Raw genomic sequence first — 24753 nt, forward strand, 5'->3', positions numbered from 1 at the left:
TTGTTGCTTTCTGGTAACTTTATTATAGATTTCCAACATGACTGTTTTATGCAAGATATCCAGGACAACCCCTCCAATGCTACATTTATTATCATTGACTCCTGAATATGTAAAAGATAACTGGCTTTAAGAGCATATTACCAGCATTTCACTAGCTAGATACATTCAATTTTGTGTACTGAGCACATTGTCTATTGACTACATTTTTCTAAAACCTTGTGGTAAAAGGTATAAGATGTGAGCTGCTTGGACCATCTGAGTGGGCAAGACATGAAAAAAGTGGGTTGCTTTTGTTGGCATTTGTATCTAGCCTGGGTATCCAAAAAGCAGTTACTCAAGCAACTGGATATGATTTTGGAAATGGTCAGACGTTTCAGACAGCCATCTGTTGTCTTTCGCCAGTGACACTGAAAAACACCAGATTAATCTGTCTAAAACATCTGACGATTTCCAAAATCGTATCCAGTTGGTTGAGTACTAACTGCTTTTTGGCATATCTTACTACCTGCAGCTGGATGTCAAACCTTCATTGACTTAGCCTGGGTATCATCCTTGTTTAGCTTCCGTTGCAGCTCATGACAAACATCTTTAAACCACTATCTGTGTTTTTCTGACAGCTATCAAGTACACTGTCAACGACATGATCTTGCCTGGCCATCAGAATGCCAGCAGATATCAGAAAACAATGTCTGACATGGGCTACAACAGAGGCTAATACATGTATAAGTTAGTATTACGCTTGCTTTTCTTGCGCACTGGTGAGACTGCACATAGGGGAGCAACCGCAAAACTAACTATCTATGGTACCCAGGCTAATGTGAACAGCAGAAGTACAAAAATTGTTCAATTCTTCATCCTAACCAGAAGCCATTAACCATCCCACCCTTCAGTGCTGACGTACATGTGAGAGCTACAAGCTTGCCACAAACGCTGAGCTGCTTACATCAAGAGCAGTGTGTTCCAAAAGAACCTTTAATATCAATGCTAAATCAGTACATATAATTTTACCCAACATCGACCTTGACCATATAGTAAATGCTCGATAGTAATTCTATTTACAAACTTGGACAGGAACGTCGTTAAAGTCACACTTCCCAGCCTCATGACCATACCTTATTTGGCCCAGCTATCCCATAGTGCAGCACTCCCCGGGATTGTTCTACACTTTCCAGTAGAGATACATGTCAACTACATTTGTACACTCAGATTCAGTGTGTGACTCACTGGCACAACAATTTTGGTCAGGCCATGTCTTGAAAAATTTCCTCCCTGAACAAATATACGAAGAAATGAAAGCATTGGGATGGAAAACACAATGTTCTAGTACATAGCTTTCCACAATATTGCAAAATGAGATTGAAGGTGCAATGTCTCTGGCACAAACTCTACAAGCAACCCTGTTGTCAATTCAACTTTTGTCGTTCTCCATTTTTCACTACAAAAACAGTCTGACATGAAAGGAGTGGACAAAAATGCTAACATTGCTCATAAAGGACATATCTTAATCTGTTTTAGTTTTGAAATTACCAAACTTGGCAAGGAGCACCAAAAAAGGGTAATTCTGGATTGAATGTTACTCTGTTATGGCTTGATACAATAGCAAACACCAGAGGCATTGCAAAATTGGCTGCAGCACATGGAATAGCATGGACCTTTCATCATTCAATAGAGAGACAAAACAGGACAGTTAAAAATGCCTTCCCTCCCACCTTCCACACTTTGGACATACATTGTATATCTCGGGCAGAATTTTAATAATATCAAAATCATTGGTTTCCACGACGTCAAAGGCGCTGTTGTACTTTTGCGTATTTTCATTTTGGATGAGTTGCCTGATAGATATTTTTTCATATGAAGTCTCATGCAAAATACGCACTTCAGAAGCATCTCAATTGTTTTCCGCAAGCTTATGTAAACGATTGAGATGTGCATAAAGAGCATATTTAATATGTGAACGACTGTGAATGAAAAAACATCAATATACATGTAAAACTCATACAAAAAAGGATACACAAAGGTATGACAGCCCCCTAAGAGACAGTCTGATTCTACAAAAAGGGGGTGAACACAGCAAAGCATGTTGAGAATACTTTGACTCAAAAGTGTCTTGAAAGCAAACCATTTTTGTGCCTATCCATAACAGTTAAGTGTATGCAAAAATGTCAGATTAATCAATAAAAACCTACCCAGAAATTCCAACAGAAATTTTATGCTTTGGTTCTGAACATTATAGGTGTGGGGGTGGACAGGGTGGATGGCACATAGTATATGAAATAATTATGGTATACACTGGCCATGCCAATTTTAACAATCAATTTTGCCGCAGAAGAAAAAAAAGACAAAAAGTATATTATATCATCCAGCTGACAAAGCTTATACTCGCATTTGACTTCTCTAACAATCAATCACATATAAAAGTTGGAGAATCAATTGCAAAAATTGGAGGCCTTAAATTGTGATGGCATTAATTACGGACATAACATGGCCTATGCAATTTTTCTGAGCGTGGTGAGGACACAGGACTCAGCTAACACACAGCCCATGCTTTAAGATTAACCAAGCCCCCCTTTCCTGATAAATATTACATGTTACATTCCTCAGCAACGAATCAAGAGTAAAGTTGTACAGCGATCTCTGAGATTGAATGTCGGGAAGGAAGTTCACTAGACCACAGCATTATAGATTTGCTTAAGAACCTTTGTCACAAAATTCAAGAGCATCCACTAGAACTATAATGTATCTCCCATAATATTGCTACATTGCAATTGGTCAGAGTGACATCTTAATTTATTCAAAGAAGTCACTCGGAAGTGATATCTAGCAAGAGGCAAAAAGCAAGTGTGTGTTGACTTTCACAAAGTCTATCAATTTAGAATTTCAGTGCAAACTTGACCAGACAGAGATCAATTTAACTCATTTCTCATCTTTTAGTGATCTAGAATATCCTTTTAGCAATGGATTCTTCCAAAATGCCAAAGGACAACAAGAGTTGTCAGGGAGTTGTGGGGAAATGGAATCCTTCAAAATATACTAGAGCAGAGATTGTGTTTCCATTGCTTTCCTCCCAGTAAAGAAAGAAGGTGTTATCATTTGGTCCATGAATCTCAACTGGAAGTGTAAAAATGTCTGATGTCTAGTTTCACCAATTATACAGATATACTCTTGCAAGGGTAAGAGACCCCCATCATTTTGCTCAAAAAGTCACATGTGCATTGAGACCCCGACATTTAAAAAAATCCCTAAGTTTTTCTTTTAAACAAATCACTTGTATTTTCCCAGACTTTAAACCATTAATGAAATTTAAAATCAGTAATCATTGGCATTCCACAACTCATACAAATGTACATCAAACTCATTTTCACTGGGTACAGGTTTGCCAATTGGGAATTCCGTAATACTTATTGTACAGTCAAACCTGTCCAAGAGACCACCTCTACATAAGGACCGTCTGGCCATTGTCAAACTTGTAAAACTCACCACTTCTACATAAGAGAAATCTGGCTAATGTGGCCACTTTTTGGTGGTACCTTAATATTTTATAATGAACACCTGTCAGGGCTGTCTAAAGGATGCATCCTTCCATCCCAGGACAGAAATTTGCTTGTTGGGACAGAAAATAATTTCACCCCATCCATCCCAAAAATGACACGTTTAGGACATACTTTCATCAGCTTAAAATGACATATTCATGCAGGAAAATCAACAACATGGGCTCCCAAACAATGAGTGGGATGGAAAAAAAATTGAACTGGAGATATCCTTCCACCTGTTCACACAGACCAGATTGTCTCTTTCCCCCGAATGGTCTTCTTGGGCAGTTTTGACTGTACTTGTGTGCCCCCCTCCCCCCTCCACCAGTTGTGGTCTAGTGAACCCCTGGGACTGAGTGCCAGAAGCAGCATGGGCCGGGAGCGAGGCTGTTCTAGCAGGCACACCCCTCCTTGTTGGCGGGCTGGTCGTTGCTGAGCTGTGTGCCGCGGGGTGACGACGGCTTGTGTTGGACGCCTGACTCCGCTGCGTTCAGGTCCAGGCTGAGGAAAAATAGAAGAAAACTTTATGCTACCTTTACCGTGGCAGGGTGGTTTTGTGGTTAGAATTAGGTTTGTTGACTGGAGGTACAGAGTTCAAATTCTTCACAGGGCCCAAAAATGTTAGAAATGTCTTCTTGGATGGGATGTAAGGCCAGAGGTCCCAAAGTGACTGACACCTTAAATTTTGCACTTGTCTACAGATGATTCAGAATGTTGACAAGACAAATAACATGGCCTTGATGAATGCTGAGGTATACTTTATGATCTGGGGTGTCGAGGAAAGCTTCTGACCTACAACTCTATAAACACAATATTCCTACTCTATCTCAGCCTAAATTAACAAACATGAAACAAAGTTGTCAAATAAGCTTGATATAAGGAGCCCTTACCTGCCATCTTGAATATTCTGGTATATCTTCCTTGCTGTGTCAAGGAAAGCCTCTTCAACATTTTCTCCACTAAGGAAGAAGTAGGGAAAGAAATTAAAATCCTTAGACATGTACAAGTATGTTTCACTTAAGATATGCCAGTAAATCCCCATACTTGATCTATTTGAAAAAAAGAGAGTAAAAAAAAATCTAAGAAATCAAAATGTTCAATACATCATGACACAGAACCTAGAAATTGTTGTAGATTTTGTTTTCACTGTCGACAGGCTAAAACTGACTTCTTATCCCTACCGACATCTATACATTGGCATTTGAATTAGTGAAGAAAAGGCTACTCACGTTTTTGCACTGGCCTCTAGGAATAGCAAACCTAAGCAAAGGGGAAAATGCTTGTTACATTCAGTGTAATACACTACACTACACAGCAGAGATAGTAGGGGCAGCCATGGTCATTATCATGCAGAAGCAACACTTGCTATGATCAGTTCAGCTCAGTTAAGTTTAGTTCATCCTTTGAGAGGTGACACCAGGATTTCTGTAAATCCCTGTCCAGCATGGCAGAGCGAAGCTCATCCAACTGAAGTCCTGAGTCCTCCATAAGTAACTTCCCAAGGAAGGGCAATCTTCAGCAAGATTGTGGGCGCCGAACGGTAGAAGAAGAAGGACGACCATGCCTGTGACACTTGTCCGGCTGCCATAGCAGGGCTATGCCAGCCAGGCTAATTTTAACTTACAGTATCTCATCATATATTACAACTGCACTGATTTATTCATTTCTTTTCTGTTGTTAAGTTGATTTACTAAGTTGCTTTCCATACATGTACAAGTGGATTTCCAGCCCTTACCGTTTTCATCCGCAAACTGCTTGGCTTCCTCGTACGTTACATCACGCTGTGCCTCAAGGTCACATTTGTTGCCAATTAGAAATATAACCTGTGGGTAAAATGAGGAAAAATGATGTGTAGGAGATTTGACTTTTTTGGGCTAAGTACAGGTCACAAAAAAACATTTGAGCTAGCAAGCACATCAAATCATAATCATATATATTCTAGCTAGCTAGCAATAATAGCTGACTCACTGAAATGTACACGAAGGAAAATTTCTACATTTTATAAAAATTCAAGGCAACTCGACTGTGAAAAAGCACTGGCACACGGCAAGAGTATTGCAATAACACCTGTGGGATTCAAGTCACCCGGGGTCATGAAAGTTATCTATCAAGGTTATCCGGACTGCCAAAGAAACTATCTCTAACCCACATTCATTGCTATCTCCTTGCATAATTATTTTCACCACGCAGCAACTTAGTTCATTGCCTTGAAGTGGTCAAATGACCTTTCTTTGAACAAACTGGTTAAAAAGGAAAAATTGTGGAGATGAAGTGACAAGATGGATCAACTTTAACTCCATACTTTGAAGGCGAGGTCACATGATCAGCTTACCGTGTTGGGATTGGTCAGGTTCCTGGCATCTGTCAGCCAGCTGCTCAAATGGTTGTATGTACTTCGTCTGGAACAAGGAGTTAAAACATAATGTTTAGAATATTTGTAGCTCCAAAATTTGACAGAGGTGTAGCTAATAGTTGTCAAATCATAGTCAATTTGTGTTCATATTCTTACAGTTCAATTGCTGCAACTAGGGCAATTACTGTCATATTGAGGTCACTAGGAGCTGTGTTCGTTATTATAGTGAATTACAAAATGTAGCAACGCCAATTGTGATTGTAAGCAAGAGAGTAGTTGGCCCGGCCCACCCAATAACAATAACAATGACCATGATATGCAAAATTAATGTACAAGATACCGAAACACGTACACTAGAACAAGAACTCCAAAATACCCCCACCCCAACACATACACATTGATCTTGATGTCCTGTCTCTAACTTAAACTAGTTAAAGTGTATGGATGACCTCTGACCTTGTGATGTCATACACCATCAGGGCCCCTGCTGCACCTCTGTAATAACTCCGGGTTACCGCCCTGCAAACAAGAGAAAAAACGGGTTACAAACACTTTTAAATTAATACCATCACTTTTACAAAAAAACACTTGCCTTATTTTCCAGGTTATTCCATAACAAAGTGTGCCCTAAGTTGAAAATTCATCTGTATTGGTAGAAAAATCATCTATTCTTAAGCAGGTTTGATGGTAACTTCCCATCTACATTGTGCATTGGAAATAAATGGCATCTCATGGCATCTTGAGTGACTCCAATTTTGCTGAACAAGCCATCATTTTTCCAATTACTTTCCATGATATTAATTATCAGTGGTGGTATGATCTTCTGTCCGAACAATGGACCTTAAACCTATGTCCTTGTGTGTATGTATCCTTGTCTTAAACCTTCTTAAGAACCTACCTTGGAAATTACTCATGGTGCAGTAACAGATATCTTTGAGTTCATTTCTTTGTAAAATTTGGCACTACATTATTATTACGGTTGGTAGCAAGATTATGAACGCAAGAGGGTCTGCATGCTCTTTTACGTAAGGCGTAGGCAGCCTATTTTATTTCCCGTAATTCGTAGGGAAAATCATCTTATCTACGTAATTCGTAGCGAGGCGACCAAATATAGCGTAATTGCCTTCCTTGATTTAGCGTAATACATAGGGGGTTCTTCTGAATTTAGCGTAAATCGTTGTCGGGACCCCCCATGCAGACCCTCACGCAACAGTTCAACCGGGACACAGTTTTTCTTTTGATCAATAACATTATGGTAACATATTCTTTTGATCATTAATGGTACTAGCATTTTCCTCTGATCAATAAAGGCAGTGTAATATAGGTCAACAGCAAGAAATTGAACAAACAATCTTGTCAGCACATGCTAGAGGGATAAATGACATCAGCCAATGATGTTTAAATTTGATATTAGGATGTTTTGATTGTTGCATAGATACTGATGCCTGACAGTCAAGAATTCCAAAATGTTTGTCTGATTTAATTTGTTGGCTGTCCAGTTGGCAAAGACTTTAGGCTATTTGGGTTTTATTGCTTTATACAGCCTTTCGCTTTACTGAGATTAATGAATCTCTTCGCATTTTGGCTCATCCAAAATGACATCTGTCAGTATCTGTATTTGTATCTATATTGCCGGAATAACCGCCATTCGGCGTAACACACCAGCTTCGCAGGCACGTGGCATGGCAGCAGCTGGTTATATTACACTGAACGACCCGTCAATAAGTCCTTTAGGCCCATGGTTTTGTTGAGCTCAAATATGCTTTCTAGGAAGAGCTCAAATATGCTTTCTAAGACTGCAGGGATTTTTCAATTTTGCCAACGTAAGACTTCTGACATGCATGGGTCTCTGATGTTGAGTAAAAGCGATAGATCATTCTGGCAAAGTACCTGCAGAAAGAAGCTGAAGCCTTGACACCAGAACAAAAAAAATGGATGTTTGTCTGATTTGATTAGTTGGTTGTCCAGTTGCCTGAGGCCTGAAGTGACCTGGGATTTATTGAAGGAAATGCATTTTTTTTTTGCTTTTCTGTATATAGATATGGGTTAATCAATTTTAGTCAGACTCAGAATCTGTCGGACACCAGCTTTTTTGAGGCTCCTCTAAAATGCCATCAACGAGTCCTTTAGAACCAAGCTGTTGTTGAGCTTGTGGATTTGTGTTCTGGGAAGCAGTAGCCTACAGGGATTTTTCAATTTGCCAACGTCAGACTTCTGACAGTCATGGGCCTCTGATGTTGAGTGAAAGAGATAGACCATACTGGCAAAGTACCTGCGGATAGACACTGACGCCTTCACACTAGAACATAAAATAGATGTTTGTCTGATTTGATTAGTTGGTTGTCCAGTTGTCTGAGGTCTGAAGTGATCTGAGATTTATTGAAGTAAATGCAATTTTTGCTTTTCTAAATATATAGATATGGGTTAATCAATTTTAGTCACACTGATAATCTGTCGGACACCAGCTTTTTTGAGGCTCATCTAAAATGCCATCACAAAGTCCTTTAGAACCCTGATGTTGTTGAGCTTGTGGATTTGTGTTCTTGGAAGCAGTGGCCTGCAGGGATTTTTCAATTTTGGCAATGTAAGACTTCTGACAGGCATGGGCCTCTGATGTTGAGTAAAAGAGATAGATCATTCTGGCAAAGTACCTGCAGGAAGAAGTTGAAGCCTTGACACCAGAACAAACAAAGGATGTTTGTCTGATTTGATTAGTTGGTTGTCCAGTTCTCTGAGGTCTGAAGTGATCTGAGATTTATTGAAGTAAATGCAATTCTTGCCTTTCTATATATAGATATGGGTTAATCAATTTTAGTCAGAATTTGTCGGACAGCAGCTTTTTCAAGACTCATCTAAAATGCCATCAACAAGTCCTATAGAACCCTGATGTTGTTGGGCTTGTGGATTTGTGTTCTTGGAAGAAGTGGCCTGCAGGGATTTTTCAATTTTGTCAACGTTAGACTTCTGACAGGCATGGGCCTCTGATGTTGAGTAAAAGAGATAGATCATACTGGCAAAGTACCTGCAGAAAGATGCTGAAGCCTTAACACCAGAACAAAAATAGATGTTTGTCTGATTCGATTAGTTGGTTGTCCAGTTGTCTGAGGCCTTAAGTGATATGAGATTTATTGAAGTAAATGCAATTCTTGCTTTTCAGAATATAGATATGGGTTAACCAATTTTAGTCAGACTCAAAATCTGTCGGACACCAGCGTTTTCTAGGCTCATCTAAAATTAGCCTGAGTATCATCCTCCGTAGTGACCGCTGGCTCACTACTTTTGCTTGCTAACCACGGTGGTTAGCAAGCGAAAGTAGTGAGCCAGCGGTTACAACGGAGGATGATACTCAGGCTAATCTAAAATGCCATCAACAAGTCCTTTAGACCCCTGATGTTGGTGAGCTCGGGAATGTGAGTTCCAGGAAGCTATGCCCCTAAAGTGGCTGAACATCTAACACTCTCCCTTTCATGCAACATCAGAGGCCCATACATGTCAGTGATCTTAAATTGGTAAAACTCACTGCTTCCTGGAAGCAAGGAGCTTTTATCAAGCTCCTTGCTGGAACAGAGATTCCAGAGCTTAACAATATCAAGGTTCTAAAGGATTTGTAGATGCCGCTTTGGATGTAATAGTGATTTTAGTGAAATTATCAATTTCAAAGTATGTTTTTAAAATTAATTGTAGTAAGTTTTAAACAATGTTAGTTTTAATAACGAATCATGAAATGTAGCTGCAGCTGTATGTGTACACACCAACACAATTCAGGCTTACCCATGTGCCTGCAAAGTGGTGCTTTAATAAAGTTCAAAGCCTCCATGAAGCAAAGATTCTGTCTGTTCAAAATTGATTATCTAATATTTTTACCCTTTTAACTCGTATACACCAGGGCCCTTCTAACATCCCTGAATAGAGATGAAAGATGTTTCTAGTATGGTCCTACCTTAACCATTCCTGTGAGATTATGGACATGGGTCTCTGATGTCCAATTACCATTCTAAGTTTTTAAAACTACACAGGAGTGAAGGCAGCAATATACATGATGTAACGAAACGAAAGAAAATATAAAATATTTCTCTTGACTAGTTTGTGAGGGAGGTGATCTAGCCGGAAGATCACGTCTTAATAAGATCACGTGTCCGTAAATCTCTTGAGCTTACGCCCTAAAGCGATTGGTCATCACTATTGATCCTGAAGAAGGCAACAGTGGTCATTGAAAATTCGATCCGTCTGTACTTTTGTTTTGGAATAAAGTTTAGATTTGTAATATGAACACTACCAACACAGATGTCCATGATAGTAGATAAACTTTGTTGAGTGAAATATTACATCACAGATGTTTCTCCTATAGCCGTACCTGAAGCGCTCCTGGCCTGCTGTGTCCCAGATCTGGAGTTTGATCTTCTGGCCTGATACCTCGATGATGCGGGTTCCGAACTCCACACCGATGGTGTGTGGGCAGTCTGCCATGACTGGGGAACAAGATCACAGGATTGAGTCTAGATATTTGGAACTTTATCATCATACATGTGCACATTCAATGTACATTGACAAAAAAAAACAATCTTCAAATCATCATTTTCTTTAGAACAAATAAACCTTGGAACTTGTACATTACTTTTTACAAAATACATTGCACATTTTTGTGGCCATTTGGGGACCTATTGGCATCTAATGGCCCCAAATACTGAGGAGGTCAATATATGTGCCGTTTCAATTGGCTCAATGGGATATCTTGACACAGACTGTCGGCACATTGGTGCCTGTTTGTGGTCAGTTGGTTAGTGTGGTTTACCAACATGCTGCAGTCTAGTATGATACCCCTTATAATAGTTAGTCTCATTATTATACAACAGGCTGTTACAATCATATTCCTCTGAGACAAATAAGGCTTTATTGATTTATCTCTCATTTTTTTTTTGTGTCACAGCTTTTTACCACAACAGCCATAAGATATTGATTAAAAATCATTGTAGCTGTTCTACTCACACTTTTTCTCTGTAAATTGATGCAGCAGACATGATTTCCCCACTCCCATGTCCCCTGGAAAGATAACAAAAGCAATGCAACAGATATTAGTTAAGACATACCACAACTCAAAATACTTTTTCCCGTTAGGCCTAGGAAAAAAAATGCTGTGTTTCCTGTTTCAGTCCTGAAAAAATTAGGGTCGGTAGGTAGGGATTATCTTCTTTTTTTTCTTGTAATTTTTTTTTGGCTGGCCAAAACTCTAGTGATACATATTACAATACAGTCAAACAAAGTAAACTGAAGTGCATGAGGACACTTCTCTTTTAATGTCAAACTTTAATTTTGTGCACAATAGATACATTTATCCTTCATTAGATAGGACAAGCAGTGTTTTTGCTTCAATAGGAAGCAGGCTGAATAAAAATTCTAACTGGAAACTGTGACTCCTCTGCCCACCCCCAAAAAAGGTCTAGGGTCGGCAGGTTTTTCTAGGGTAGGTAGGGAAACAGGAAACACAACATTTTTTTTCCTAGGCCTTAGGCAAAAGGTGACAACCTGACTCAAAATCCATATTGCACCATCAGCATTTCAGGTTGCCCCACTTCCAAGTTATTGCTTTCTTCATGTCAGCTACTTATCCATTACCTTTTCTTCCAGTTACATGTAAGTTGTAACTACATATGTCATCTAGAAATAAATCCCAAAACTTATGCATGTAGGTGGGGGGAAAGCTGTGTTTCAACTGCAAAATTTCAGGTTGTGCAGTGAGCTACCTGGATTTAAGTTGCACTGAACAAAAAAGTGGTACCAAATTGTTTATTTGCAAGTGTTCAAGTGGGTATTTTGAGCATTGCATACCCAGCAGTGAAACTTTGAAATGCAAAACATAGAAATGTAACAATCTTCCAGGCATACATGTACATATAGCAATTTTCTTATTGGTTCAAAAACTTGATTGACAGCTTAGATTGGCCTTTTACACAGAATCTAGCTACTCCAAACATTACAAGGGTGTTAGAATGTGCATGCAGTACTCACCGATAATGATGTACTTGAAAATATAGGAATAGTTGTACGGACCCGCTGCCATGGTTGCAGCACCTACAGCAAGACACAGAAGTTCGCTTCACATAAATAACTCAATCATGTCATTTGGCACATACAAAATGTCTCTTCCTGGAGGAGGCAAGATTTCTAAGGGCTATAGCTAGCGACTGTCAGTATCCAGTATCCAATTAATGAATTATACTGCTGCTGGTGTCCCTGACACAAGAGTAGGCAGAAGTCTTTTGCGACATTTTTTTGTAAGTTTCAACAAAATAATATTCAAAATTTCACTGCATTTTGATACAGAATGAAAGTTGTAAATTGCTTATTGTAAATTTTAGGGCTTACGTTCTTGATTAGCTATCATAGACAATATCATAAAATGAATGGCAATTACGAGACACTTCAGTTGATTGCTTTCAGGACACAAACACTTTTCAAGGTTTTAGATAAAACTACCTTTATATAGTAGAAGCTGTAACCCAATGAGTCAATAGAACCAAAGCATGTCAGGATGTATCCCAGTGGCTGGAGAAAAGTGGCTTACTTACAGTTGCTGCCAAACTGGCATCATTCCATGAACTGGGACATGTATACCCAAGGTGCTAACAGTAACAGGACAGACACTGATAAACAGTGCAACTGACGAAAGCTGTTAAGACTAGACACTGACCAGCTTACTTAACAAAAATAAGTTCTACCCATGCTGGTTGACGTGTTCTTTATTTTGTCGTGCCTTTTTGAGTTGACACAATTTGAATGACAGGGTCAACAATATGTTGTACAAGGGGCGTTGCCTTAAACAATAACTTTCCTGTGTGCTACTTCGTTATATAGGGGGCGTTGCCTAAACAGTAGCTTTCTTGTGTGCTACTACAGGGCTCGAAATACTGGGTGCATGTGCACCCAGGAGCACCCAAAATTGGAGCTGTGCACCCAATTATTTTCTGTGGGTGCACAGGGTGCACCCAAATATTTTCGTAGGTTTATGTAAACTATGTATGTAAAGATATCAAAGTATACTACTAGTATACATCATATTCTTGACAACTAAGTGTTAGAAAGATAATGAAAAAGTCTGTTATGGTACTTGTTTAAAAAGAATTTGATAGCTTGTAAGTAAGTTTTATTATTAGGTTATTACTTAAATTTAAGTGGTGCACCCAAATATTTTTTGGTGCACCCAACTTTTTAAGATGGGTGCACCAGTGCACCTAATCCCAAAAATGAATTTCGAGCCCTGTACTACTTCCAGATACATTTGTATGCCCTGCTTTTTAATAGATTTCATGCCATCATAATCCAGTAAAGCCAGTACAATTTACCATCGCATCTGGCCTATATTACATAATGTGCATTTCTTCTTGGAATAGAATAAATGGCCAACCAATAAAACCTTCTGAATCCTACAGCAATCAAAGGCTTTACATTTGCGCACGACTGACCCATTTCTGATATCACTCAGCTTAGAATACTTTATTTCTGTTTTCCTCAATATTTGATTGACAAATTTAGTGATAATGGTAAGCTACTGCTAGTATTCTTCCATTTTGCCAAATTTCAAGTGATTTGTAATTGTATTTTTCCTGAAATCTCTGAAATATTTCTGTAAACTGTAGATTTGAGCCCTGTATATACAGTGAAAACTGTTCAACTTACTAACAATAAAGTAACATTACAAGTGACCACCTCTATATAAGGACCACATGGCCAATCATGTGACTTCTTTTGGTGGTCCCTTAGTCTCTTTTTTCCCCATTCACAAATCAATGCAATCAATAGTGACCACCAGTCTACCTAGGAGAGGTACTGGTCTCCTTAGTGGTCTTTTTGGGCAGTTTGACTGTATTCCTGAAATGATTGGCTAAAGTAGACTATTAAAGGTGACCTACATTTCAGACTATATATCTGTAACCTTAGTGCCAATCTCCCTGCACTGGTGTGTGAAATACATGTAACATTGCAATCAATGCTGCCTCAAAAACCCATTCTGTCTCTCAACACATGATTTGTCAAAGGGTTTGGTATCACTTTTGCGACAAGAGACTACCAAATTGTTATCACTATATCAGCAATATTGTCATTATTAAAGTGTGTGGTCCTGATTTGTGTGAATCATTTATGACACCACTGGACAGCAGTGATCATGATCACACAGTATTTTAAGTACTGATTTGGGCTACCCAAGTAGAATATGACAGCAAACAAAAGTAGCTGACTTTAAGGATAGTTAGCTAGACCTTGATGGGATGCCCCTGAAGGGGGCTTTGCCCAGCATATATATATTGACATAGAAATAAGATAGACATTATCAAATCTACTAATCTATACTTTTTAAATTAAAGCATGGAAACTTGGATTATTACAGTCAAACTGCTGTGAACAAACACCAAATGTCATACACATAGATTTTCATCTCCACACGTACCATACCATTATTGTAACCCATAATCACTCTGCTGTAAAATGTGCATAACACGGGCATGCTCATTATCATTAATCGATACCACACTACCCATCATATTTTCTGCTAACGATTGACCCTATTCAAAAAACAGTTGCGAATGGAAACTCCTGAATGTGTATTCCATAAACCAGAAAATCTGTATGCAAATCCATTCATCCCTTTGCAGCAAGGTCACACTTAGAGTTAGACAACCTGTGAATGGAGGATGCCTGAGTCCACTAGGACATTAGCAAAAAGGTTGCAATAATCAAAGCTGCTCTAAATTGAGGCCCTTATCTGGTACTGAAGTGGGATATTGAAAAGCATCCATTTTAACATCTAACTGAAGACTGGAAAGCATCCATTTCAAAAGGTATTCTGCCGGGGTGTCTTGTAAAATTTTATCGTAGTCTGATTGCTTCTAACAGATTTAAAGGTCTCAAGTTTTAATCCAATAAATCGCCAAAAAAGGAACATGTACTGTAGCTATTACTAGCTAATATTAAAAAGGTGTAAGATATGTACAGAAAATGACAATAGCGCTAAGTTTAACTTAAGCTTTTATTCTGCTACAAGTGACCTATTGTTTAACTGCTACATGATGCATGTGTGTAGGGTACAGTAAAGGTGAACTTTGTACTGTACCCCTTCTGTCAGTATGGGTCACAGATCTTGAGTATGTGTGAGACATTTTGACTGACAAAAATTGAAGAAGATATTAGAAACATGAACATTTGAAAATCAAACTTCACTTCTTTTCTTCTTTTTTCAAGATAAAAGTAAAAACAAGAAAGATATCAGAATGTGAGTTCAGTGCTTTGAATTGTTGTTACGTAATGGTAGTTCACCCTTATTCGTAAGGTATCCACTGCTTTTAAAAACACTTTGGAAATCAAGTTGACTGACAGTGCTAAATTGCAATATTTCAAAACTATTGCAGTTTGCAGCCACCATCCGTTGACTAGAATTAAGACATCACAAAATACCATGTGTTTGAAACAATGGATATGGGTTTCCCTGTGGATAAAGGTGAACTATCATTAGTATCAACATAAGATCACGGGAAGCAAAGGGAATGCCTACAGGATCAACAGGTTTACATATTCAAGGCAGCTGCCTGCACTAATCAGAGAATCCTGGAGGGGACAGAGGGATATTTCAAAACTGAAAGTCTGACCAAGGATATTATTACAATGTGACAGTTTCCCAACAAGCAAACACATGTGCCTGTAGCTCTTGTGTCATCTTCTTTATAATTACATGTTAATTTTAGAGATTAATTTTTAATACACCCGAACTCCTCCTGACGATAGAGATTAATTTTGTAGTTCTGATACCTGTCTTTATAGAAATTCTGAAGTAATTTTAAGATTAAGTGGTATGGTTATAAAATGTTGCTTTCAGGTGAGTTCATCATTTTTGTCCATGCTCTAAATCATACTTAGAGTCAAAAAAAATCAATAAAAATGTCAATCAAAGGCTATTTTTCTTTGGAGACAGCTTTATAAATTGTATTATGAATCATCTCTATTTATTACATCAATATGGATGTTTAACTTTTGATTGTCTGGGCTAAACAAACTCGGCACAACATGTAGTAATGTTTCGTTAAAAGCAGTCCTCATCCACAACAAAAGGATGCTGGGATTGGCTGGTGACTCATCTCTTCAAGCTCTGAACCCTGATTGGCTGAAACCTGACAGGGATGACTTTGGCCATCTCTGACTCGGATTAATTTAATATTTGATGACTTATGTACACATTTGAGCTGTCACACTGGTGGTAAAATAAATAAACTGCAATCTGTGCAAGAGTTAATTACGAAATTATACCAGAGACAGCACTTAATAACATTGCTGTTATGTCATCTAACTGTATGATGCATATTCCATTATGAGTTTACACTAACAAGGAAAACATCACCAACAAATTTAATCACGACAAATCACACTTTTGATCAGTGGTATTTGCTACCACTCCTTACATTATGCACAGGTTAAACGTTAAGTTACACACTTCATAAATAACGTTAGTTTTTTACACAGCATATGGGAATGTGTGGATTTAGTTAGGTGTGACATTTGAGTCCCTATCCTGGTACTTAATTTCGTTAATTCTGCCAACAATCGTCGCCAGAAGCCAGGATAAGTGCTAAGGGTGGCAGCTAGCTGGTGTATGATCACATCCATGATGCTCACAGCCTATGACGTAGCCTCTTTCATATGACTACAATTTCCCGGCCATCCGGGTGTCGGTTCGTGTTTACTACGCCATTATTCTTACCCCAACCCTCCATAACGACGTCTCAAACGAACAGGCGGTAACTAAGGTACCTTTGTGCTAACATTTCGAGCCAGCCGCGTTTCAATCAGTCTCTAAATAGACGTACCTTTACAGCCTCCCCCTGTGGTTTCTTTACTTTCCGGCTTGTCCAAGATGGCGGCGCAGGAAATCTGACCTGCGGGTCAGAGATGAGAGGTCAGAGTTGAGAGGTAAGAAGGTAAAGGTTAACGCCGTGGTGCCAGGAGACGGCGGCAGGGATCTGAGCGCTCCGGAGCCGCCTGGAAACCGCCGGTTTTCCCCGTCAACAACAGGTGAGCTCTCCTTCTGGTTTTGTGAGGCTCAACTAGGGTTGTGTCGTCCTCTAGAAGTTGAAATTTGTAAGTTTACACGTTCTGATCGTTTACAATTGACCGATGTTTGTTGAAGTGATCAGCCCAGCTTAGCAGCTGGCCGTCATGCATGACAATGTAACGTGAGAAAGTGTTGGGGGTTCGCTACGGATAAACTAGAAAGCAAAGACAAAGACCTAACGGTAGATGGCAAATATGTCCCGGTTAAACACGGATTGGTAAGGTATTAATAAAAAAATGATGTTATTTGTTGTTGATTGATTGATTTGATCAGTTGATGATTGATTGATTGATTGATTGATGAGGAATTTGCTGTTGTTGTTTTTCCTTCAATCGAACGTATAGCCCAGGATCGCAAAACTAACTTTTGTGTCTTTTTACGATTTGATTATTAAGTTATAACGTAATTACGTTATACTGTTTTGAAGGAACAAATATATTTCTGATGTAAGAACGGAGAAACTGTTTGGGGTTCGCTACGGATAAGCTAAAAAAAAAGGCCTAACAGTAAATTGCAGTTGCCCGGTTTTAGACTTAAGGTGGACCTTTTAAGGATGTTATTTACTCTGTGACGGAGGGTAAACCTCCAACGACAGAGTATTGTTGTTGTCCGATGTGATGAGTGCTTGCATCTGCATCGCTACGTTTCCAAATCCCTTTGCTGCATTCGTGGCAGAGGTATCCCCAAAAAAGATGTTAGACTCTGGCTTCCTACTAGCACATTGCATTGGTCAGTGCCAATGTTAAAATAAAGTACATTCTTTGTCCTGGTTAGCTGTCAGTAATATTAAGGCTTCATTTTCTTTTCTGTTTGTCGTTATTTGTCTGTCTGGGACTGTCCATCTTTTTCTTTGACATTGGAATTGACGTTGGCATATTTAGTGATTAGTATACATTTTCCGATGTATTTTTTTAAAAATCTGCAGCATATATCTGCTCATAACAGCATTGCAGCTGCTTTGTACAATTTATAATTTATAATAAATGTAAAAGGTATTGAGACCTGACAAATTTTCTATAAAAAAAAAACTAGAAAGGCAACATTTTTGAAAAAAAATGCAGGATGTGGGCGAAGGGAAAAGAAACGAAAAATCGCAAGAAAAGAAACAACTAGAAAGGCAACATTTTCGCGAAAATGCATCAAGTTTTCCCGTGGCCTTTTGTCAAGCTATCTTACACACACACAAAAAAAAATAGCATGCCATTAAGTGCCCCCTATTCTCGGCTTTCACCTGACATCACGGGTTGTGCTGTGTACCTATATAAAGCTGAAATTCAGGTTCAGATCCGGACTCGAGTCTAGAGATTCAGGTTCAGGTCCGGTAGCCTCCAAATTTGACAACTAGTAACACCGCAGGCGACAGACATTGTCGATACAGTATTTGGCTGCCCGGTCCGAGGCGTTGACGAGCCCCTCTCCCTACGCCGTCTTTTGAGTGGAAGTAAAAAAATGGAAAATGCAGAAAAAAAAGGCTGAAATGCGGATTTTGATGTTGTGGTCGCAAGACAAAAGTATTCTTATATTAAATGGATGTTTAAAAAGGAAAAAAAGACGACTCTTCCTCTATAGACTCGAACCCGGGTCGATCCAGCAAAAAGCGTAGGGAGTCATAGCGCTAACCACTCGGCCACACTAGTAACCATTTTCATTTGAAACTTTTAACAAATATACAAATGTATTAGATGGCGTGAACAGGTCCGTTCATAATTTCCAAGATTCTAAAGCCCAGTAAAGGTCCAATTTTCTGAAGATAATGTTTTTGTGTGAAATGTTTGCAATCTCCTTCGTTCCAAGGCGGGCAACTTCTTCCTGGAGCCAGAGTTCAGTTTCGCTGCTATTACTAGTATTCAAACTCGATGCCCAGCTGTGTCCTGCCCACTGATAGGTTCACCAGTGAGGTATCCCCGAGAGAGGCAGAATTTCCGCCAATCAAAAAGCTGGATACGTGGAGTGCTTCCATTTTTTCTGAGTTTTGATTGGTCTAATTGGAATATGCAAATATCTGAGCAAAAACTAAATGTGAGGCTTCGCCCACATAACTAAATGTGAGGCTTCGCCCACATAAAAAACAAGTTATGCTTTATATAGCCTTACTGTACTGTTTCTGATATAGGTGCCTATATGACTCAGCATTTTCAACAAGTTCCCTAGAGTCCTATCCAATATGAAATAGATCATCTCATGTATCAAGGAGGATGAAAAAGGTTCAACTTCTTTCCATGTACAGTACCAATTGGAAGCCCGATAGCATGTGTGTCCTATGTGTACGTGCTTAAGCTACTTACATGTTGAAGGGCTGATCTAATCAGCGCTGACATCTCGGCAGTAATATGCCTCGGGCTGATTACCAATTAGGTCTGCCCTTGACAAATGTTTACGACAATTTTTTCCTAATAAGTTGATGTTTTACTAAAATCTCATGAAGACTACCATGAAGTCAACATAGGAAAAATATATGTCTGACTCAATTTTAAACCCAATAGACCTCCCATGATGGTGAGAAGAAGAAGTGGCATGTTTTCCGATGTTTATGTTAGGATTTCCAAGTGCTGCCTGGCAATGGGAGCAAGCCACACCCAATTAAGTACATGATCATGATAAGCTGGTGTTCCATATCCAGGCAACATTAATGATTCCGAAGCTGCCTGTGCTACCACAGAAGGGGGGCTGTGAGTACTCTCTGAGGCCTTCTGCCTGCTTCTAAAGCACTTGAACTTCTCCAGATATGGATTATGAATCGATCATTAACTTTGGGTTTGACAAGTTTAAACATTAGAATATATGCGTTGCTGCTAGATGTAGATGGTTTAAACCGTTAATGTCTTTGTTATGGCTTAGTGTGGCGGTGGCATGAATTTGATTTTAATGTTGAAAAGTTGAAGAACCCAACACAAGAAAAGTAGCGATAACCCGGGTGTGCTCATGAGATCAACTTGGGGAAGCAAGATTCTCCAATCAGATCTACAGTGTATCTGGGGCAAATCAAATACTGTTTAGCCTATTGGATACTGTCTTTGCCCCCAATAGATGGGGCTTGTCACTGGATGACCAATATTAGCTTTACACTAACAAGGAAGAAAGACTCACATAGTCACACGCCCATTGAAAACCCAGTCTATAGATTTAAAGCACACAGGTTCACTGTGTACAGAATTTGCAAGCTAATTTTATCGATATTTTTCACAACTTCTCTTTTATAGAGCGTTTGCTTTCCTCCATCAAAGCAGAAGAGTCACAAACAATAAGATTTAATGTTTGTTCAAAGGTTCTGCTTAAAAGTAAAGTCTGTCACTATTTCCAGGGTGGAAATTCTGTTGCTTATTTCAATTTTCACCAATTACCGGTTACTACAGGAAATGCTCTAAAGTACTGGGTATTGTAGAAGGAATTCCTGGAAAGTTGTAACAAGACTACATTCAAATTTGATTTAGGTCACATAACAATGATATACATGTACCTGGTAGACAGTCTGAGTAGTTCACTCTGACAATTATTTGTTATATGGTCTTAGTAGTTCTTTCCAAAGTGCTGCTGCTCCTTCTTGTTCATGTCTTTTAATTGCAGTTTCAGATGAGAATTTCCAGACTGTCATTATCAATTCTTTTGGATTGGTTTGGGTCCGGCAATTACACTACGTATTACGCTAAGTGAAGGAAGGCAATTATGCTAAATTTGGTGGCCTCGCTACGAATTGTGTAGATAAGATCTGAAAACTGCTTCAATTTAGGTGGTTCGTCAAGATACTCATACTGCTATAATGGTGATCTTGATCCTTTCATTTGTTACATGTACCGATTTGAAAATGATATTGAAGCAATTGAGATGGATGTAAAATGACGTTGTCTCCATTGTGAGAACACTTGGGAGATGTTTTCTTAGTGTATCGTGCTCCTAAAGTTTAGGGGTACAGTACCTAATTGTATTTACCCATTGTAGCTAATGTAGGGTAAACAGTATCTGATCAGGGTAGGAAGGATACAGTGACGTCTGTAGGTCAAAGGAAGAAAAGACTTGAGTTTCTTCTGACAAAAGAAACACAAATATCTCAATTACACTTCAGTAAAGCACTTTGCGAGGAAGACGGCCAATCAGTTTGGTGCTAATAGATATGTGTTTGTTGTGATACAGTTGCCCTCGGGATATGTAGGTCTTCCAGAGGAACTTGGTATTTTGGTAACTTTTCTCTCACTGAAATATAAATGTTTGGCAAGAAGTGGCACCAAGTTACAAGCAGCCACAGTGTAAGACAATGTGGTTGATGGTGAATAGTATGCACAACACTGTATTACTGGTAATTACTAGTTTTCAATTATAGGTCAGCGCTAGAAGAAATTATGTCATACCAGCTGTAGCTCCAATGACTTTTCATTTGTACATGTACATGTCCTTTCAGCACAACTTTTGAAGCTTAAAACACATTAGCGAAATTTCAGAAAAGTCCCTAAAGCTAAGGGCAAAACCCGCCGTACGTGCAATTAGTCCGTACGTTTTTTTTGGAGGCCACGTCCGCCACGTATTTCTGAAAACACTCAGGCTGTACAGGGCAGGCGCATTGCCCGTACTGGCACGTACGTGGGGCGATTCCACAGCTCGATGGTACACAAAATTTTGCCTGCACGTAAAGTTTTACGACGTGTCTGCGCGCTCCAAAATCCGACTAGTTCGTACGGAGGCTGTACTTACCACTTACGGATCCCAAAAGATTTTTGACGTTTTGGCACGTAGATAGCACGTATTTGCACGTACGGAGGGTTGTGCCCTTAGCTCTATGGAAATTGCATTATTCAGCCTCCCCTTTGTTGAATGATAGAAGAGCATTGCGATTATGAATTACATGACAACTTGAAATGTCCTTGCTGCTTTGAGCCCACACTAATCAGTGGATGAGGTTGCGTTGTCTGTGTTTTCTGCTTGTACCGTAGCCCTTTCTTCTTTCCCCTGGAGAGCCAAGACTTTGTCTGTCGGTGGCCACATCTAAGCTGCCAATATATCCTGAGCCCAGCCGGGCTGATCCCACCGATGTTTGACAGTCTCTCATGTTGGCTCCGTTTATTTGAATGTTGCCAAGCCATCAGCTGGGACCCCGGCAATCAATCGAGGCCGACAATCAGCACACTAACTGGATGTGCGCACAGAGAGCCCACTCAGATGATGAAAAGCCTAAGTCTGACACCCTGTCCACCCATGTTTGGTGCCCTCCTCGCTTGCGCCACACTTATCTGATTCTCCTGCACGTTGAGTTGACAAATGGTGTTGTACAGCTGAGGTGAATAATTGCTTCCACTATTTATAGCCAACAGCGGGCCCAATTTATGCTCAGCCTGATGAAAACTTGGTGATGGATTTATTACGGTCGCACAACCTGTTTGGTCCCGTTATCCAGGTCGTGTGGCCGTATAACCTTTTCCGAGAACTGCGATTATCAAGAGGTTAGAAATACCAACTTTCATCCCTGGATCTGTAACTGAGCATCGGATTGTATAGAAATTGCGTCCCGTAGGACATTACTCCAGATGCTTTCAACTTACCAGGCCTTCCCGGGTGGCATTCTTTGTGTCTGGCTGTGAGTGGTTGGCTGTCTTGTTAGTGCTAGACCACAGAAGTCAAAGAGAGTAAGTGGTGTTTGATTTATCTGCTGTATAGCTGTATGATACAAGATTTGTTGCATGTTGTGCATGGGTCAGAAAAGATTGTTCCTGTACATGTAGTTTTATAGTACCTGTACCAAATGGTACATGAAAAATGTGACGGCCAACGGGTGCTATGTAATGTTAGTTCACCTTTATCTGTAGGGTATTACCTATATCCGTTGTATCTAAACATTCGGTATTTGGGGATCGTTAAGTCAATGGAAGGTAGTTTCACATCGCAATATCTTGAAAATGTTAACATTTCGAACCCAGTCGTCGTTCACCTGAAACCTCTAAATACCCATTTTTTTTAAAGCAACGGATCTAGGTTACCTGACAGATTAAGGTGAACTAGCATTATATGCTTTAAAAAGGATTGCTGTCCATTCTCAACCATTGCTGTTCATTTTCATACATTGTATTTCAAACTGTACCTAACATATACTACCAGTAGTAGCACTTGTCTATATTGCTGCTAGCCCTTTGACGTGGTCGAGGCACCTTCTTAAACATGGGACCCCCATTTTACATCCCTTTCTGAAATAGCTTTCATCAACTAATTGGAACTTTGAAGTTTATAATTACCTGTTGAGCTCCAGGGACATCATCTTTTATCTCTATAAAGAATTGAAAAGGAAGGACTGCTTCGACAATGAAAAGGAAAAAGGTAAAGTTACATTGAGGGGATAATAGTCATCTGCCGAAGGAAAGAAAGCAACAAAAGAGGAAATGTTACATTTTAGAAACCTTTTGATGTTTTGAAAATGCTTCAGATTTCAAGCACCCTTCTTTATCATTATTTTCTATATCAGATTTTGAGTTCAGCATGTTGACTGTACAATGCACCAAAATAGAATCTTCAACTTAAGTTTGCTAATAGTATTTCTTGATGGACACTTGGTAATATGTATCATCATTGTGTCATCAATTATGAATAAACATTGTCTGGCAGTTTCTTTAACTGCAAACAGAAAAGTCAGTCATGTATAGCATCCTTCGTGACAAGCCTTTTCTGTTGCATTTTCACTCTGTTGGAACAATTATGGTAACATTACATAATAATTTAACATAATTTTTTAGAGAGGTTTTCTGTCTATGGCATATACTGATATAGTGTTTCATTCTGTTGGAACAATTTGATAGAACATTTTGATTTTGAGATACCAAGTGTCACCTCCAGGTTGGTAATGTTTCCTTCTCTGTGAGTCTCATACAGATCATATTATGTGCAGGTGCATGTAGGCTTTTATTTTTAGCCAGGCATGCGTCAATGCGTCATCTGGACGCACTTTTCTTAGAATAACAAGAAATTTGATGCCCCTGGACGCCTTATCCTGGGGAGAAAATCGTCTGACAAGCATGAAATTCTGATTGACCAGGGATGCTACCAGGTCATCTGTGGTCACAGTCTTCTACTGTGACATCTGTAACAGTATTTTTGCCTCTTGGGATACCTTAGAATGCACTGTTTTAACTCAAAACCATCAAAAACTCTACACCATGGAGGTTGGATGCCCCCTGACCCCCCTACAATAGTCACTTACCGTGACTCACCAATACGTTTGGACTCCCTATTATAACATCCTGGCTAAAAGCCTGGGTGCAGGCTATCAGTTTGTAAGGAATGGGGGACCCACAGGTTCTTGTAGAATCCAGGGGCAGAGGTCCAGTAACAGAGTCAAACCTCCCAATGTTTCAGTTTTCTCAAAAGCCTGAAATGCAGCATTCCTCAACTGTGTTTCAATTATGGTGACAAAAATGGTATGTTTGGCCTGAAAATGTTGAGGGGGAGTTTGGGTTCTTTTTCTTTCTTCCGTTGGCTGAGCCAATCAAAACTCAACAAGGCTGATGACATAGAAAGCTTAAACATTATATACGTTAGAAAATCACGATGATGTAGTGTAGGTACAAGTATCTGAAGGACAAAGGTTCATGTTCCTCATAGGAAGTTTTCTTTTATCCTTTTTAGACATCATACCTTATAAAGTTATATACAGTGTACATTTGTATACAACGCTTTCATCTTTCATACAGGGCATTGCACATTTTACAATATTGGCTTTTCATTTCTTTTCTGGCTGTCTTTTCTTTTTTTTCTGCCTTTTGGAAACATCATGCATTTTTGTCGAAATGTAGCCTTTCTAG

At 39.3% G+C, this 24753-nt stretch overlaps 2 protein-coding genes across 4 annotated transcripts in view; one reads left to right on the plus strand and one right to left on the minus strand.

Annotated features, from left to right (window-relative positions):
- On the minus strand, nucleotides 1-16853 carry LOC118420700 (ras-related protein Rab-14). The gene is made up of 10 exons (XM_035827635.1): nucleotides 16734-16853; nucleotides 11890-11952; nucleotides 10870-10923; nucleotides 10238-10352; nucleotides 6340-6402; nucleotides 5863-5929; nucleotides 5266-5353; nucleotides 4760-4790; nucleotides 4421-4489; nucleotides 1-4031 (listed from the first exon to the last, which is right to left on the minus strand). The coding sequence occupies exons 2-10, from the start codon at nucleotides 11939-11941 to the stop codon at nucleotides 3923-3925; spliced, it is 648 nt and encodes a 215-aa protein (XP_035683528.1). The 5' UTR covers nucleotides 11942-11952; nucleotides 16734-16853; the 3' UTR covers nucleotides 1-3922.
- The window catches only part of LOC118420701 (uncharacterized protein C1orf21-like), a 25993-nt gene continuing 18028 nt past the window's right edge, over nucleotides 16789-24753 (plus strand). For 2 of the 3 annotated variants that reach the window (XM_035827637.1, XM_035827641.1), the window contains exon 1: nucleotides 16789-16938. The gene's annotated coding sequence lies outside the window, so the exon portion shown is untranslated. Of the gene's footprint in view, nucleotides 16939-22295; nucleotides 22591-24753 lie in introns of those variants that run through there. The other variant, XM_035827638.1, reaches the window with a different exon arrangement.

The sequence above is a fragment of the Branchiostoma floridae genome, chromosome 8 (genome assembly GCF_000003815.2).
Source record: "Branchiostoma floridae strain S238N-H82 chromosome 8, Bfl_VNyyK, whole genome shotgun sequence".
Lineage (NCBI taxonomy): Eukaryota > Metazoa > Chordata > Leptocardii > Amphioxiformes > Branchiostomatidae > Branchiostoma > Branchiostoma floridae.